Consider the following 17,665-nt stretch of genomic DNA (forward strand, 5'->3'; position numbering starts at 1 on the left):
ATATCGCTGAGCGTGGCGGGTGTGGAGGTAGTTGTTGGAGGTGGACTGTGGAGTTGGAGATGTATCTCCACTCATTTCGTTCGAACATCTGTGCCGCTGATGAGAAAATCTCCTCACAGGTCAGATTTTTAACCAAGACAAAGCTAGCATTGAGAAATCAAGACTATTCCAAGACCTTCAACAATCTGCGGCGTCAACTAACCTGGATCCCTCGTTTTGTCTCCTGATTGAGCTTTTAGCTCCCCTTTGATATCTGAGCTGACACTTCTTCCAGTATAATGCTAAAACGTTTGACGCGATAACCAACTAGACACACACACACGAATATTTCCGGTCCTTAATTAGAGGAGGACCAACCATTTGGTACCGTATAAACATAAATTTTGTATTGAAATCATATTATATAGCACAGGCCCCCAAATACAGCGCTTTTATGCTCGGGGGTGATACCCAAGGAGACCGAAACACCCAGACATAATTTACTCTACAGAATCAGTGACGCAGCCCTGGCTGGCGTCCTTGACGTTGCGGGCATACTTGCCCAGGGTACCACGCATGGTCAGACCAGTCTCGGGGAGCTTGCCGGCAGCCTTGCGGGCCTCCCAGTCCTTGCGGCGCACGGCCAGGTCTTCCTCGCTGACATCAATGTCAAGAACGCGGTTATCAGCATCGATGGTGATCACATCACCGTCGTTGACGAGACCGATGGGACCACCAACGGCAGCCTCAGGGACTATATGACCGATCAGGAAGCCGTGAGAACCACCGGAGAAACGGCCGTCGGTGATCAGGGCACAAGAGTTACCGAGACCAGCACCCATTAGAGCGGAAGAGGGCTTAAGCATTTCTAGAGGATGTGTTAGAGGAAATTTCCGGGCTCAATTGGCGAGTGATACGTACCAGGCATGCCAGGGCCACCCTTGGGACCGCAGTAGCGGATGACAACAACAGTCTTCTCCTCCTTCTTGATCTCGTTGCGTTCCAGCGCCTCGATGAAGGAATCCTCACTGTCGAAAACACGTGCCTTACCAGTGAAGGAAGTACCTTCCTTACCGGTGATCTTGCCGACACTGCCGCCAGGGGCCAGGGAGCCACGCAGGATCTGGATGTGGCCAGTGGGCTTGATAGGGTCGGAGAAGGGGCGGATGATCTTCTGGTCCTCGGGGAAGTCGGGGGCCTTCTCCAGGTTCTTGGCGAGGGTTTCACCAGTTACGGTCATACCAGAGCCGTCAATCAGACCCTTTTTCCACAGCATCTTGAGCAGGGCTGGGGTACCACCAATGCCGAACAGATCGGCCATGACGTACTTGCCGGAGGGCTTCAGATCAGCCAGGAAGGGAATACGGTCGGAAACGGCCTGGAAGTCCTCAATAGTGAGCTTGACTCCAACGGAGTCGGCGATCGCGATCAGGTGAAGGACGGCGTTGGTAGATCCACCAGTGATGTTGACAACAACCATGGCGTTCTCGAAGGCCTGGCGGGTCAGGATATCACGAGGGCGGATGTCCTCGGCAAGCAGCTTCTTGATGGCACCACCGGCAGCCAGACACTCGAGGTACTTGGCCTGGGAGTTGGCGGGGTTGGAAGAGGAGCCGGGCAGGGTCATACCCATGGTCTCAATGGCAGTGGCCATGGTGTTGGCAGTGTACATACCACCGCAGGCACCCTCACCGGGGCAAGCGTGACGGATGACGTCAAAGCGTTGGGGCTCGGTGATCTCCTTGGTGATAAACTGACCGTAGGCCTGGAAAGCGGAGACGATATCGATATCGGCATTGTTCTGAGTCACGGCACAGCCGGGCTTGATAGTTCCACCGTACACCATAATACTGGGGCGGTTGAAGCGGCCCATGGCCATAAGGACACCGGGCATGTTCTTGTCACAACCGGGAATGGAGATGTTGGCATCGTACCACTGGCCACCCATGACAGTCTCGACGGAGTCGGCAATCAGGTCGCGACTCTGGAGGGAGTAGCGCATGCCGGAGGTACCCATACTGATGGCATCACTGACACCGACGGTGTTGAACTGGAAGCCGACCATGTTCTGGTCCTGCACACCCTGGCGCACCTTGTTGTTGAGGTCGAGCAAGTGCATGTTGCAGGGGTTACCGTTGAACCAGACGGACGAGATACCGACCTGGGGCTTGTTCATGTCCTCCTCAGTGAGACCGACGGCGTACAGCATGGCCTGGGAGGCACCCTGAGAGATGGGCTGGGTGATGTTGCGCGACACCTTGTTAAGGGCGGTATCCTTCTCATAGCGGGGGTGGGTGGTCGAGAGCGCGCGACTGGGAAGAGAAGCAATTGTTAGCAGGGCGCGGAGATGGGATGGAAAGGGCGGAAGCTCACGCGGCGTTGGTGGACCGAGCCAGGCTGCGGAGAGCCGCGGGCACGCGGGCCCGTGTTCGAGGAAGCATTGTGAGGTTTGGAGGAGCTTCAAACACACGCAATGGCAGGGTATAAGAGAAGAGTGGTGGATGGCGGGGGCTCCCGGGGAGGGAGAGGAAATTCCCAAGCGGAAGGCCGGCGGCGGAGTTTGCCTGCTGCTCCCCGGCTCCACCACGCCGCGTCGGGCCAATCCGGGCTCCGCAATTGTCATCGCAGCCACTGTTGATTTCACATTTCACAATTCTCAGTTCCCTCCAGAATAATTTCAGCATAAGCACAAAGGATTCGAGTTAATGACTCGAAACATGCAATCTAGACCAAATATCCATCCCATTTCAATCAATGGACCGATATCATCCTCGGCGAGATGTCCGACGTACCCCGGATGGTTGCCTGGGTGCCTGGAGATGACAAAACGGTCACCAATAACTGATTTCACGTACAATTTTCTGCGAAAGGTTTTGACAGACCATTTGTGCGTGGAAACTGTGCTATGTACATAATGGCCCCGTAAATCCCGATGTTTACTCTTTAGATGAAATATGTGGGCTCTTCAAGTGCCATTAGCATATTCTGTGGGATAGTAAAATCGATGTAGATTTGACCTAGTGGGATGGGAGGTTGAAGCAACCCTGTGCATAAGCGGTCAAAAGACTAACCTTGAGAAAGCACCATGACATTGCACGCTGCACCGAGGAGGTCGGGTGCTCCTGGTCCTCGCTCCGAGAAGAAGAGATTCTCGCAAGGAAAGCTTAGAGTTGCAGCTTATCGGATATCAATGAGATCGAGTTCTCATTGATGTGGAACACTGAGGAGAAGCTCCTAAGGTTCTTGCATTCAGGCTACGAGATAATCTAATGATACTGTGAGCCGACTCAGGTTAATCAGGCCTCTGGAAGAATCAAGCTAAAGCAAGAAAGCTTTTTTTTGGATCATATTTCTTAAGCCTACCAGCTCTGATAGTTGTAAAGGGGTATAACAATTGGTCTAGCCACAAGAATAAAAAAAATTCCAATTCCAAAACGACCGTTTCGTCAACGTGTCTCGTCAAAAGATAATGTCGAATGAGAAAAAGAATGGGAGACGTATGTATGGTGAAAGGCGTATAATGAGAAGTGGGAAAATGAAAACAAAGTGAAGATAGGGGAGAAAAGTGTAATAAGAGAAAGTGGGGGTGGAAAGACGTCGAAGATGCATGCGAGGCCAGCTCTATGGCACTTCTTTGTCACCTCGCTTGATCCCATCGGGAACTTCAATCGCATCACGAACCCAAGGCATGGCGGCGATGTCATCGAGGGATTTGCGCTTAGTGTTGCGTTTCAAAAGACCCTCGACGCAGTCACGGCCACCTTCCAGGTCGCGGCCCTTTTCAGCATCCCACTCTTCGTCTTCGTCCGCATAGCGATACCAACTCCATTCACAACGAGCAATACGGTGTGGTGTGCGAGCGCGTAGCTTGGCTGGGTCACCACGAGTCCCGGGCAGGACATCAAATGGGAGCCGGTTCTCCATGATGGCATACAGCAGCACACCAAGCGCCCAGGCATCCGTAACACGGCCATCGTATGGCTGTCCCATGAGAATTTCCGGGGCGGCGTAGTCTTCACTTCCGCAGCGAGTCTGGAGAAGTGGGCTCTCGGGTGGCTCGGGGATGCGACGAGAGAGTCCCAGATCGCTGAGGGTGACTACGGCGCGGTCATAGATGCGCCAATCTGTCACTTCATCCATGGCATGCGGGGGCATGGTGAGCAAGACATCTAGTGAGGTGAGTAAATGTGAAATGTGGTCCCATCGAATCTGGGTCAAACGTACTCTCTAGCTTGATGTCCCGATGCACGATGTAGTGGGAATGCAGGTAGCGCACCGCATTGACCAATTCGGCAAAAATGCGGCGGATGAGGCCAGGAGACATAGGAGGAGCCCCTGAAGTCGCGAACTCGAAGAGGTCTCCTCCTGGACAATAATCCAACACAAGCAGAGCGCGCTTCTCGTCGCTGCCGAATGCCTTCAGTTGAACCAGGGACGGATGATTGACGGCCTTGAGGATGTCTACTTCTCGCTTCAGGGAGACCTCCAGTCGCTCTTCATCGGCGCCTCCCGCGGGACCATGTTCAATGATCTTAACTGCGACCAGCTTCTGAGTTGCCGTCGAAGGAAGAATCACGTTACTAGGTCCATCGGTCGAAGGCGAGAGGGGAGTCTGTGGGACTGCTTCTACGCGAACCGCAAGGCTGACTTGACTGAAGGTGCCCTGGCCCAGAATGCGGATTTTTCTGTACATTCTAGACTGCTGCGTCTTGATAGAGCGCACGGTATAAATCTCCTCAGATTTCGACAGGGGTGCGGGGTGTTGAATGACGGGTTCCGAGTCACTGTCTCCGTAACCACTGCCACTACTGCGAGGAGGGCTGGGTGGGCGAACCGTCGGCAAGGCGATGCCGCGGTGGACGGCCAGATACTGCTCACGGTGCAGGCCCGTCGACTTCGAATCGGTGCTCGAGGAAGGCGCAATGCTCGGGACGGCATGCGAGACAGCAATAGGGCGCGGCAGCGACGCGCGGCCGGGTGGTGCATAATCGCTCAAACTGCGATTACGAGCGTGCTTGTGAGGCGAGTCACGCCGGACTCGATTCGCCACTGGTGACTCCTCCCCGAGATCATTCAGACCGGTGTATGTCTTTCCACGCGAGCGCGATGGCGGCAACCCCAGCATCTGGGATGAGTCGCTCAGTCGCAAACTGGAGCCGCTTCTAGATGCCGTGGACGAGGTGCGCGATAAGGATGGAAGCGATGGCAAATCACCCCGCCTCCAGGGAGATGCACCGCCAATCGGCGATGGCAACGGAGTGATATCGCCCATCGCATTCAGCTGGGGCGAGGACATAATCGAGGCCGGGGATAAGGAACCCGTACTCGAGATGGGCGGGGCAATCAACGCGCGCAAGCTTGGAGTGCGCTGAGGGAGGCTGCCGGAGGATACGCTGAGCGAGGCTAGGGGATCGGAATCGCGATGCGAGCTCGAGGGACGAATGCTGGGCAAATCGGTGCGAATCTGGAGCGACGGCAAGGGGGAATTAAGTACGGCCGCGGCGTCTACGGGCGCCTGGTGGTCGTCGCCATGGCTGGGGGCAGCATGATGGTCGAGATCATCGCAAGCGATGGCGAGGCCTGACCTTTCGGTCAATCCGGACTCGGGAGCGACCATCCCCTGACGTGGAATGAACCGATCCGAAAGCGGTCCTACGAGTTGAGTTGATTAGACCGCGATAAGGTATAGGAAGGGTCTTTTTCTCAGCCTCACCCAAACGGCCTTAGCGCGGGGAGGTTAGAGGACCCGTTGGGGGTCAACGGCCTAACGGTCAGAAAGGCCCGGCATGCACGAGGCGACGGGGAGTTGGGAAGACAAGAGAGAATGGAAATGAGGTCGTCGGCGATCGAAAAAAAAACGGGGAGACGAAAGTCAGCTGACGCTCCCCCGCATTCGGAAGCGCCAGATTGGGACATCCACGCTATTCTTAGCAGTCGCATCGCTGCTACTCCAGGATACTCACTAGTCCTGTACGTCTACTCGTGGCCCCAGGACCCTCGGAGGGTTAGGGTCTCGCGGAGTACTACGGTCCACGGCCATTGGCATGTACCTTTTGTTGGTCTGTTGAGCCAAGCTTTGACTCATTTCATTCTAGAAGCAAACAGCCCGGTCGGGCCTGGAATAAGTGGAGCACGCGAGATAGCCATCTATACTACACAGGACCGATCGCGATGAAAACTTCAAATGAAGCGGACGAAGCAGATCCAGCTTTGTGCTTCTACCAATGCTGCACCCGCCGAAGCTTGCAATACGAACTCACATTTTTAGGGGCCACGCACGCTGGAATTGGAGACAAAACAAGGAACGATTGCCGGCGGGGGTTCCACTGCCGCTGCAGCTGCAGGGGCCAAGCACGTCCTGTGCGCCACTGACATCCCTCGATGAATCGAGCCTCTCTCGATCTGGTCATGACCGGACGAACGGTGGGGGTTCAGACCGATGAACCCTCGGTCGATGCTCGGGATCAAATTTATCTGGATACATCCTGGCCACCATGTACCGATAGGAGCGCCCGGAAACTAGCGCTAACCTTGCAGGCTTGAAAAATGGAGCCTCTTGAATCAGGAGCTGATCGATATGCTTCCTTTTCCCAGCCACACAGCCACCGTCAATTGATCAGTCGGGTGACACAAGATCAGATCCAACCCATGCTAACCGCGCTATAAATATCGCCATCCCTGGATTCATCAAGCAAACCCCCTTAACTGATGGGCTGGCACTATCCACGGGATACGAATTATTTGGTGTCACACGATTACGCCTTAAATAAAATAAAATAAAATAAAAAAGAGAGAGAAGGTCAAAGAAGCCAAGAAAATCGAAATCATCTACCGTTGGTGAAAAATGGTGAATCAATGTGATGCTCGTTCGGCAGATCAAAACATTCTCAATGCAAACAACTAAAACCGATTTGCCGGATGAATCAACCGGCCAGCCACCTCTCCATACGCCCCTTCCACCTCACTAATATTTGTGCCTTGAATCCAATACCCCTTGCCATTGGGACTGTCTGCGGTGGCAGCCGCCAGAATCCCCCAGGCCACGTCCTCGGGCGAACTCTTCATAGTATCAGGATGAGTCGTCGCCTCGAGGCCCTCTACCATCGAGGTCAATGTCAGCCAGGGGGCGATCCACGAGATGGAAACGCCCGATTCCAAGACCTCGCCGATCTGTGATGTACTGCGGCACAGACCCACCACAGCATGCTTACTCGCAGCATAGAGTGGCTGGGATGGGATGGGAACGTAGGATCCTGCAGATGCCGTGACGACGATACGCCCTCCACCATTTGCCTTCATGTGGTGGATGCCCAGTTTGAGGCCGAAAAGCACCGAGTTGATGTTGATATCGAAGAGCTGGGTGGGGGGTCGCAGAAGGGGCGAGCCTTCTGTCTGATAATCCTCCTCATCGGCAAGGAAGTTGTACCGAACTTGCGAGTTCATTGCACACTGCTGGTTTGGATCCGAGGTTTGAAGCAGAGATATCTCCGGATTGATCGCGGCATTGCAAAGGAGCAGGCCAATGGGACCGATCGTTTCTTTGACAGTCTTGAACAAGACCACTTGCTGATCCCAGTTGCTCACATCGCAGACTTGATATGTGGAAGAACCTCCAATTGCCGAGCATGCTTTCTTCAAGTCACTTTCGTTCAAGTCGACGAGAACCACGCGAGCTCCATGTTGGGCGAGGAGCGATGCTGTTGAAAAGCCGATACCGCGAGCGGCACCGGTGATAATCGCTACTTTGCCGCCCACGACACCTTGCACAGTTTCTCGACTCGGCCGGCTTGTCGATGTCATGGTCGAATTACTTATCAAATTATTTCGAAGTTGCCTGGTACAATTTCCGTGGGAAATGCCCACATCTTATACAACTTCATCCGAGGCTCCACACGGGCTCGGCAGGTCGGGCTTCCGCAGCAGCAACCGACAGCGAGGGACATCCATGATGGTCTCTCTTGGCTTTCGCCCCACTCGGTTGGCACAGAACGCCTGAATCTGAAATCTGGCCTTTCTCCTACCGAGAACAATTAAAACAAATTGAAGCTTCATTGCTGCCTCAGGTCTACCAGACATTCTATTCCGCGGCCTCAGAAACTAGTCATGGCTTTGTATCGGTTCTCATATGCGCGCTTCGTCACACTTGCACCCGCTGCCAGGGCCTCGAATCCATGAGGCATGCCGGGGTAGATATGACAGTCCACCGGGATATTGGCAGCCACGAACCGGCGAACATACTCCAGGTCCTCGTGAACGAAGATGTCCAATTGTGCCGTGTCCAAATACAGCGGCGGCAACCCTTCAACGCTTTCCACCCGGGCAGCAGCAGCATACGGCTCTACCTTGTCCGTACCCCTATCCGCTCCCAGATACGCCGTCCACCCGGTAATGTTGTCGGCTTCGGACCAGAACGCCATCTTGCCCGCATGGTTGGTGGTCGTGCGGTCGTCAATCATGGGGTACACCAGGATCTGCTTGGCGATCGGCGGTGTCAAGGATATGTCCCTTGCTTTGATTGTCATAGCCGCAGCCAGACCTCCCCCAGCACTCTCTCCCATCACCGCGATGCGTTTCGGGTCGATGTTCAAGTCCTCGACGTTGGCGTAAACCCATTGTAGTGCGCTCCAACAATCGTTGAAGGGAATGGGGTATGGGTTCTCCGGGGCGAGTCGATAATCGATGGAGAGTATCTGCACTCCAGTTTGTGCAACGGCGTTCACAAGTGGAGGGGAGCACTCGTCGGCGCTGAGGAGGAAGTATCCACCGCCGTGGACGTGAACAATTGCTCGCTCGCCATTTGCGCTTGTCTCCCTGCCTTTCGTCCGAATGTGGATGACGGGGATGTTGTGACCGTCGGATGCAGGGACATGATGGACGATCTTTTCGATATTGTCTGGGAGTGGGAGCATTTGCCTGGTGAAGCTGCTGAAGTAGGCTCGCCGTGTCGCGACGTCATGCGCCGGAAGCTTCGCAGCCCCCTCCAGCATCTTGAGGATGGGAGCTGCATGCTCGAGAAATTCGGGATCATACTGCAGAGACATAATTGAGGTGGGTGACAAGCTTGTAAAAAGAAAAAAATAAAAAATAAATATCGCTCTATTTTGTCTCTGGGGTCCCCAACGTAAGCATTTAACCAGATCCGTTGCGGTGTGAACGTAAGCATTTAACCAGATCCGTTGCGGTGTGAACTCTGAGAATTCCACTTTCCGTTCTTCGCTTCTCCCAGTCACACCTCAACATCCGCACAACTGCCACGCGCCCTTCCAATTCCACTCTGCATCTCTCACGGAGAGAGCATCACCCGCATCCGAGAAGTGCGGTTCGGCAGGGTCGCTTCCCCACATTGTGGAGACTGTCCTTCAGGCAGGCGACGGCGAGGTTCGACTGGCGATCCGCGGCCCGTCTTCGCGTTAGCGGCCAGACTAGCTTCGCACTCCGCTGCCTCTTACGACTTCATCTGCTCGGATACCCGGTATCGCTCATTCCCGACCTGTTGTGAAGCAGGTATCAACGACTGATTGCAACGGGCTTCGCATTTGACTCACCGGCCGTCTCAATACCACATCTCGTCTGTATTCGATAAGCACATCATGGCTGTCAAATTACCGACATTCGATGAATTGCCTGCCGTTGAGGGTATGCCCCAGGGATGTGCGTGGGGGGTCTTTGATCAAGATGGTGAAAAGGATGTCTATGGAACTTTGAACCTCTTGACGCCTGAGACCGTGAAAGCTGCAGCTGAGGAAGTTCAAGATGGTATCTCTATCTCCTTAAAGTCGGTTGCCATCTCTCCGTGTTGTGACTTTGCATCGACTAAGTGCGATGTACTAGCTGGCCCATCGGAAGTATCAAGATGCCGGGATTCTTCAGGAAGAGCCTGGATCACAAGGTGATGAAGCTGGAAGATCATCAATCGGGTCTGCACTATGGTTTTGATGATGAGGTAAAGCCAATCCAAACGAGTATCTCAAATGCATAAATGTTGATTGAACAAGGTGTCATTCAATACACAGGCTAGTAGCCAGTGGGATAGTCTTTGTGAGTTTCAGTGGATATTCAAGATAATCATAATCTACATTAGCTGACTGGAAGCCAGGCCACTTCATGCATCAACCCTCTGGGAAGGCATACAATGGGGTATACCCGACTGTCGCCGATATGGAAGTTTCTTCCAAAGCGAATCAGAAGCTCCCCACCATTGATCGTGAGAGGCGCATTTCTCCATGATATTTCATATTCTAACCATCCCAGATTGGCACAATCGCGGCTGCGTCGCTGGACGAGGCGTCATGATCGACTTCAAATCCTACGCGGAGGCCAAGGGCATCGACTTCTCGCCTTTCATCGATTTCCGCCTCAGCCCAGCCGACATCGAAGCAGTGGCAGTGTACCAAGGAGTTACATTTCGCCCAGGAGACATCTTAATCATTCGATTCGGTATGACCGAGGCCCTTGGCAACATGACCGGTGAAGAACAAGCAGCTGCCATGTCTAGCATCAAGTATTGCGGTCTTGAGGGTACTGTGGATATGGCACGCTGGCTTTGGAACAACCACTTTGCTGCCGTTGCGAGCGACAATGTTGCCGTGGAAGCCATGCCACCCATGGCAAATGGAGAGGTCCTGCCCCTTACTAATTTAATTCTGCATCAGTGGTGCCTTGGCTTGTTCGGTATGCCTCTTGGTGAGCTTTGGGACTTGAAGGAGCTGTCTGAGAAATGCAATGAGAAGAAGCGATACGCTTTTTTGCTAACCTCATCGCCTCTCAATGTCCCTGGTGGAGTTGGCAGTCCTCCCAATGCCTTAGCTATTCTTTGAACTCGATCGGTCCATATTGCATTTTTCAAATAGGCTCGGGTTATAAAATGAAAGATTTGGTTGGACTTGATAATAATATGGTATTAAAAGTGCCCTAGGCTAATACGATCAATTTTATCAAACTTAATACCAGAAGAATGTCAAGGAAAATTATGGGAAAATGCTTGATTAACTTGACGGTTCATGCAGCTTAGTCAAACATGGACAGACACGTCTTTTCAAGACGTAGCAAATCCCTGCCACGTCTCCAGGCCATCCGTACAGCTCTTCCACCAGCGCTGCATACCTCCGAGATAAACCAGAGGCTCTCGTCTCTTTCCAGGGATGTTCGAACCCATGTACCAAGAATCAGTCTTGGAGTACAGAGTATACTGGCTGACAGCAATGACCTCCTCGCGCCAACCCTCAGCAGCCACTTGTGTAGGCTCAATAGACTCGATGCCCTCCTTCTGCATCTTCTCAATGGCCTTACAGATCCAATCAACCTCCATCTCGATGAAAGGCGGACCATTAGCCAGGGAAGTCGGGGCCTGCGGGCCATAGACCATGAACAGGTTCGGAGTATCAGGCACCATCATTCCGAGATGTGTCAGAACACCATTCTTCCACTTCTCGGTCAGAGGAACCTGGTTCTTATCTGAAATAGACAGGTCAAGCAAGCTACCAGTCACGGCATCGTAGCCAGTAGCGAAAATGAGCACATCCAGGTCATGGTGCTGAGTCTCTGCGCCATTGCTGGTCACCATTCCGCTCGAGTCGAATTCCATGATTGGTGATTTCTTCAGATCGTGCAGAGTCACATTCGGCCGATCGATCATCTCATAGTAGTCCTGCTCCAGACTAGGCCTCTTGGTACCAATCAGCATCTGCTGTTTCAGAGGAGCGACCAGATCCATTTTCTCGACGTTCGTCATGCGAGCGCGAACCTTTTGAACCCAGTAGTCGTAGAAGATAGAGTTGGCACCCTCATCCAGGAGAAAATCGTAGTAATTCGAGACCAAGAAGCTATAGCCACCGCGATCCCACAGCTCGTCGAACAATTCCTTGCGCTCCTCAGGGGTAGCCTGATGCGCAGATTGGAATCGGGTGTTGTGCGGGAAGCCGGTCATGGATTTGTAGTTGCGGTCAAAGATAGCATCGTAGTAGCCCTTCATCATCTCCGCTTCGTCGGGGGCGATTTGACGTTGCTTCATTGGGATGGCAAAACAAGGCGTGCGAATGAAGACCTTCAGATCACAGTCTTCCTTCGCTAGATCTTGCACAATCTGCAGACCAGAAGCGCCGTTTCCGACAATGCCAACGCGCTTACCCTTCACATCCAAAGAGTTAGGATAGTCAGCCGCATGGACCAGCTTTCCACCGAACTGGTTCAGTCCTTTGAAATCGGGATAGTGCTTCTTGTGCGAAGATCCGGTCGCCACGATGAGGTACTTGCAAGTGGCCGTCAAGCCCGTCTCGGTCTGAACATTCCATCGCTGTAAAACCGAGTCATACTGCACACGGCTGACAATGGTGTTGAAAAAAGTATCCTTGCTCAAACCCAGCACATTGTCGACATGGTGGAAGTATGCGCGGAGTTCCTCATCGCCCGGGAAGCGCTCCGACCAGTTCCACCCCTTATACACAGCCGGAATGTTAAACTGATATGAGGGCATCTCCGTATCCACACGGGCACCGGGATAGCGGTTCCAGTGCCAGACACCACCGAAGGCGCTACCAGCCTCGATGAGCTTCACGGAAAGGCCCAGTTGTCGCAACTTATAGAGCGAGTTGCAACCGCCAAAGCCACCGCCGACGACGATGGCGTCGACTTCAACATGAGGACCGGTGCGAGTCATCTCCGATATTGAGAGAGAAAGAATGAAAACAACGAAGTCGGCGACTTGGATCAAAATCCCTAAGAGAGCGGATCGGGCTGCTTTTACACAAGGCCATTTTTTCCCTCTTCAGCTCGCCGTGACATATAAATCTCCTGCAACGCATAATGGACCCCGGAAACAATGGTTCCGAGGCCAGTTAGTGGCATTGCCATCCGTTCGAAGCTATTCACAACGAGCGTATAGATCGGGCAGCCGAAAAAGGGAATCGACAACGAGAAGGTTTGGAGGCGCCCCACCCGGCGGGACTTGGCGACGCGAAACGCCACAGCCGACGCTGCACAAGGAAGGGTGTCAACGGGGTCTCAATCGAGGAAGTCCTCGCTAAAAGTGCCAAAGCAATCTACGGCTGTCACTCCGGAAGTGGCCACTTCCGCATCCGACAATGCGAGTCCGAGGTGAAACCGTCGAACCAGAGTCCGGGCACCGGGCTCTATACATGCCGCTTTGATGTAGAAATAGAGCTTATTTGGCGCGTCAAGGTGCAGATCGACAGTTTGGTTCAGAGCGCAAGTTAGTCACAGCAAAGATGGCGTGCCAGGTCAAGGGAATCGCTTTCATCACCGGTGGTGGCTCAGGTATGTTGTCTATCCAGCATTAACGAAGCAGACTAACTTGAAGTAGGAATCGGCAGGAGTACCGCAATAGCCTTTGCGCAGAACGGAATTAGCGCAGTAGTCCTTGTCGACTTGAACCTATTCCTCCTCGAGCGAATCCGCGATGAACTCCGAGCCCAATTCTCGAACCTCGACGTGGAAATACTTGAAGTGAACGTTGCCAATGAAGAGTCCGTCAATGCCGCAGTGGAACGGACGGCAGGTCGATTCGGTCGCATCGATATTGGTATCAACTGCGCCGGAATTAGTGGAATACCCACGCCCACGGCGCAGATGTCCCTGGCGGAATGGCAGAAGGTCATCGATGTCAACCAAACGGGAGTCTGGCTGTGTCAGAGGGCCTTGATTCGGCAGATGTTGAAGCAGGAGTGAGTGTCTCTCCGCCTTGGTCCTTGCAGATGCTGATATTTGGCAGTTCTCGCGGTGTTCGTGAAGGTCGGGGCGTGATTGTCAACGTTTCGTCGATGTTTGGCGTTGCGGGACCCCCTGGACCGTTTAGCATCCCGCACTACACAGCTGCGAAGCATGGTATGTCCTCCAAGTCATGGCCGCTTGAGTTGCCTGACAATATGATTTAGCTGTCGTGGGTCTTACCAAGATGGACGCCAAAGCATATTCCCGCGAAGGAATTCGCATCAATGCGATCTGCCCTGGGTAAGACATTCCGTCCAGATCATCAGTCATATCTAATCCTTCCAGCTTTGTCGATACACCCATCATCAAAGAGCAGATCGAATCTGGATCGATGAATGCCGCATTTGAAATGACCCCCATCGGCCGGCCGGCCCAAGTCGAAGAGATTTCGGATGCCCTTCTCTTCCTCGCATCTCCCATGAGTAGCTACATGTGCGGTGCCGCCTTGATAGTGGATGGAGGAAATACTGTTTGAACAAGAACAACGAGAACAATAGATATAGTCTTGAAATGACGATCAAACAAATACTTGTGAAGTAATAATGGTTATTTTCTCTCGTAGATGGATTTGTTTATACAAGCATTATATCGTAATCGGTCTCCTTCGCAATCTCCTGCCAATGAATATCTACGCCAGGTCCAGCCCGTGCCCGTCGATCCCAAAGGGCCTTCACGATTTCAAACAGCATATTTGTATTTTGAATACCATTTCGGGTCTTCTGGCCAAATGAGACCAACATCCTGGACTGCAGATCTGGACGTTGGCACTCGGCTGCAACGACAAAGCTGGCCCAGTTGTATGCACAGCCACCTCTATCATTTGTCAACGCATCCACCGCCTCTAGCTCCTGGACGGCTTTTTCGACAAGCTCCTGTACCTCGTATAGTGATGCACGTCGGAGGGTTCGTCGGAAGTAGACGATGGTGGCGTAGTAGAAGGAGTTCAAAGCGTGTTGAATCGTAGTAGCTCCCGGTGCGTCAGGGTTGGATAGACAGGGAAGTTCAGGTAGAGCTGCAGCTCTAGTCGATCGAGTTCCTCTATTGATACCTCTGCTTTGGACTCGATTATGGTGGTAATGTAGGCCAGGAACTGGACGAGTGGTGTCGTGATACCATGGGATCTTTCCAGATAGTACCGTAGCTCTGACGGCCCATTGAGCAGAGACACGAGTTGGCTCGACATTGGGAGATTGCAGAGAGATGAAAGTGACAAGTAGCTCTGCAGCAAGCGAGATGCAGCTGGGCCACGAATCCAACCGCCGTTCAACTCGTTCTCAAGAAGGCCCAGGCCGCCGGCGACATGCGTCCTCCATCGCGTGCGCCGCCCGGACATGGCCTCGGCCGTGATGCACGAAAGGACGGCAGCGAGGGTGGGCTCGTCCAAGCGCTTCGCTTTCTGCAGATTATGCCTCAGATGCCGCAATGCCAATTGGTCATGGTGCATCGCCACTGACTGGTAGCGTGGATCGCCGCGCAGATGAAAAAGACTAAATGCGGACGAGGCGCAGATAGCGTGGAAGATGGAGAGATGGATATTAGACTCCTCGAAGCTTGCATCCAGTCCCTTCAATGCCATTGGCATGAAGATTGTCCGACATGGGTTGTCTGGGGTATCGATCAGCAGCATGTTTCCACTAAGGAAGACGACCCAGTGATGAACCAGCTCAGTCTCCGGTTTGGGGAGCTGCATGGGATAGATAGACATGACGAATCCTATGTTCCTTGAGAAAGGCAGATTGGTCGCGAGCTCGTTTTCGTTTCGAGGAAGGCGACGAGATGCAGCCTGCCGGCGGATCGTGCAGATCGCATCGTGTCGCACGTTATGCGTTAGATTAATAGGGCCGGATGATGCCGGTGATCCTCTCGCTGGACTTGCGATTGACGGACTCGTCGGCATTGTCGACTGCACGTCTAGAGGGTCTGACGAGGATTCATCACTATGGTCACCGCTGCTCGGGGTATTTCCATTCTTATTCTCCCTCGCATTGTCAATGCCGTTGCCATTGTTGCTCTCTCCCATCTGCGGTCCCAGCGATCGATCTTCCGCTAGACTCGACATCTCACCCTCGCCCTCGCCGACTTCATTGTTGGTGCCCGAGCTGGTCGCGGAGAACACCGAGAAAGGACCGCGCTGGTGGGCAGAACCCTCGGCCGAGCAGCCATCGAGCTCCGCCAAGAGGGCCGTCACGGCGGTCGAGGAGAGGTCAAGGGAGGACTGTGGAGTCGAGGACCAGATCTGGCGACGATGCGAGCGCGAGCCGGGCGCTTGCGACCATCCCAGGCGCAGGCCATAACCCTGGCACACCCACCCGCTCCGCAGGCAGCGTCTGCAAGCCGGCCGCTGGTCGTCACACTTCACGCGGCGGTCCCGACACGTCCAGCAGCCGGTGAAGGTTTTGGTGCGCAGTTTGGGGGGCTTCACATTGTCTGCAGTCCGCGTCATTCCCACGTTCTGCGAAGTGAGGTGGTGGAGATGCTGAAAACGGGCGATCCGATTTCTTCTTCAGCTCGCACCCCGCGTCGGCATCCGCCGCGTGCACGATTAGGCAGTTCGACGCTGGCTGGAACTTCCGCATGAGGAACACGCAAAGCCTCCAGCATGAGGTACTGGCAGCGACTGGGAACAACTGAACAATATCACGGCCATCTTGGCCCATCTGCGTTGTCCTAAACTCAGGTGTCATACCCTTTATGCCTCGGTCCTGCCTTGGTACTGCCTAGGCCAAACTGGACCGATCTCCTGCACCTCTTATTGTTCTGCAGAAGGCTGGTTGGGCCAATGAGCACCCCGGAAATGCCGTAGGCCGGCTGGGATCTTCACCTCGCCGACAAGCGTTCCCATGGTTTTCATAGGCACCACTTGAGGATTCATGATGATTCCGATCATAGCGATTCCGCAATTGTCGCATGCTTCGTGGCTGCAAAAAGCCGAAAATGTCCGATCCTGTTTCTTGAACAAGTGCGACTCAACTTCGGCCCGATGATCTGATCGCTATTTATATCTCAGTCGCATCGCCGGTGACACCTGCTATATATTACTCCGCCGCTCCGCCAAGCCTTACGGCATCAAAAGAAATTGACCAGCAAATTCGCATGTACTCGATACCACACATTTGGAATGTCACTTTTCAATAATTCCGGATAAACATAAGTCGGCACTGCCCGACTCGACAACCTGCAAAGCCCCGAAGCATCAACTTTTGACATTGATCACATTAGTGTGCCCAGGCTATCTCCAAGGGGTAACCATACGATGAATATCAAACGTAATACTCCAATGATGAAGATGAATGGTCGATTACAAAAATCTATCATAAATCAATGTTTTCAGCCTGTCATCAGGCCGTCGACCTCGTGGACGGTCGGTACGAAGCAAAGGAACGATTCTTCTGATATTTCCTCGAGCTGATATAGATTTATCCACATCACTTCTATCTGTCCATGTACCGTGCCTCAGCGTGTTTTTATAGCCAATCCCGGCTCTCAATGCTGATCATGACTCCTTTTTAGATGGCTATCTGCATGACTACATTACCGTCTATCATCAAGGCCAACTTCCGTCGACGCGTCACTCGGTCCTGCAAGTTCAGCAAAGCGGGTAGGCGAAGACCCTCGATAAATATAGTCGACTCCCGAATACCAATTCTCAATAGGCTTACGTCTGCATATTCCACTGGTGATCCACCTCGGCTAGTGTCTGGCTGCCCTGAGCTTGAGACAATCATCCGTTTGAGCATGATGGATCTTCCAGTGCAGATTATGGGCAGTTCCGGAGTGGGACAGCAGCCCACAAGGAACCAAATAGCCTGGCTCGACCATGTGCCCCTTTGCGGCTGACAATATCCGCATCATAAGTGGAAACAGCCAAGAGACTCAACCTCGGAGGCGTTCTATACCCAGCCATAATGCATACCATACTGTAGTGGGACTATAAAGTCCCAACTTACCCAGTCGATATCTG

At 53.3% G+C, this 17,665-nt stretch overlaps 8 protein-coding genes across 8 annotated transcripts; 2 read left to right on the forward strand and 6 right to left on the reverse strand.

Moving 5' to 3' along the window:
* Positions 1 to 479: 479 nt before the first annotated feature.
* On the reverse strand, positions 480 to 2,420 carry ilv3 (dihydroxy-acid dehydratase ILV3; the record flags this gene model as incomplete). Its single annotated transcript, XM_056615548.1, has 3 exons — positions 480 to 847; positions 901 to 2,291; positions 2,353 to 2,420. The coding sequence occupies 3 exons, from the start codon at positions 2,418 to 2,420 to the stop codon at positions 480 to 482; spliced, it is 1,827 nt and encodes a 608-aa protein (XP_056475905.1).
* Positions 2,421 to 3,600: 1,180 nt separating this feature from the next.
* N7532_003055 (putative protein kinase) lies at positions 3,601 to 5,596 on the reverse strand (the record flags this gene model as incomplete). The annotated part of the gene is made up of 2 exons (XM_056615549.1): positions 3,601 to 4,148; positions 4,204 to 5,596. 2 exons carry the CDS (start codon positions 5,594 to 5,596, stop codon positions 3,601 to 3,603), a joined length of 1,941 nt encoding a protein of 646 aa, XP_056475906.1.
* Positions 5,597 to 6,879: 1,283 nt separating this feature from the next.
* On the reverse strand, positions 6,880 to 7,779 carry N7532_003056 (uncharacterized protein; the record flags this gene model as incomplete). Its single annotated transcript, XM_056615550.1, has 1 exon — positions 6,880 to 7,779. One exon carries the CDS (start codon positions 7,777 to 7,779, stop codon positions 6,880 to 6,882), a length of 900 nt encoding a protein of 299 aa, XP_056475907.1.
* Positions 7,780 to 8,069: 290 nt separating this feature from the next.
* On the reverse strand, positions 8,070 to 9,020 carry N7532_003057 (alpha/beta hydrolase; the record flags this gene model as incomplete). Its single annotated transcript, XM_056615551.1, has 1 exon — positions 8,070 to 9,020. The coding sequence occupies one exon, from the start codon at positions 9,018 to 9,020 to the stop codon at positions 8,070 to 8,072; it is 951 nt and encodes a 316-aa protein (XP_056475908.1).
* Positions 9,021 to 9,569: 549 nt separating this feature from the next.
* Positions 9,570 to 10,796, forward strand: N7532_003058 (uncharacterized protein; the record flags this gene model as incomplete). Its single annotated transcript, XM_056615552.1, has 5 exons — positions 9,570 to 9,754; positions 9,811 to 9,922; positions 9,975 to 10,017; positions 10,076 to 10,183; positions 10,231 to 10,796. 5 exons carry the CDS (start codon positions 9,570 to 9,572, stop codon positions 10,794 to 10,796), a joined length of 1,014 nt encoding a protein of 337 aa, XP_056475909.1.
* A 218-nt stretch (positions 10,797 to 11,014) lies between these two features.
* Positions 11,015 to 12,634, reverse strand: N7532_003059 (flavin-containing monooxygenase; the record flags this gene model as incomplete). The annotated part of the gene is made up of 1 exon (XM_056615553.1): positions 11,015 to 12,634. One exon carries the CDS (start codon positions 12,632 to 12,634, stop codon positions 11,015 to 11,017), a length of 1,620 nt encoding a protein of 539 aa, XP_056475910.1.
* Positions 12,635 to 13,202: 568 nt separating this feature from the next.
* On the forward strand, positions 13,203 to 14,179 carry N7532_003060 (SDR family NAD(P)-dependent oxidoreductase; the record flags this gene model as incomplete). Its single annotated transcript, XM_056615554.1, has 5 exons — positions 13,203 to 13,251; positions 13,298 to 13,658; positions 13,706 to 13,818; positions 13,869 to 13,944; positions 13,990 to 14,179. The coding sequence occupies 5 exons, from the start codon at positions 13,203 to 13,205 to the stop codon at positions 14,177 to 14,179; spliced, it is 789 nt and encodes a 262-aa protein (XP_056475911.1).
* Positions 14,180 to 14,647: 468 nt separating this feature from the next.
* Positions 14,648 to 16,147, reverse strand: N7532_003061 (Zn(II)2Cys6 transcription factor domain-containing protein; the record flags this gene model as incomplete). The annotated part of the gene is made up of 1 exon (XM_056615555.1): positions 14,648 to 16,147. One exon carries the CDS (start codon positions 16,145 to 16,147, stop codon positions 14,648 to 14,650), a length of 1,500 nt encoding a protein of 499 aa, XP_056475912.1.
* Between the last annotated feature and the right edge of the window lie 1,518 nt (positions 16,148 to 17,665).

The sequence above is a fragment of the Penicillium argentinense genome (assembly GCF_028826775.1).
Source record: "Penicillium argentinense strain IBT 30761 chromosome Unknown utg000004l_segment0_segment0, whole genome shotgun sequence".
NCBI classification, from domain to species: domain Eukaryota; kingdom Fungi; phylum Ascomycota; class Eurotiomycetes; order Eurotiales; family Aspergillaceae; genus Penicillium; species Penicillium argentinense.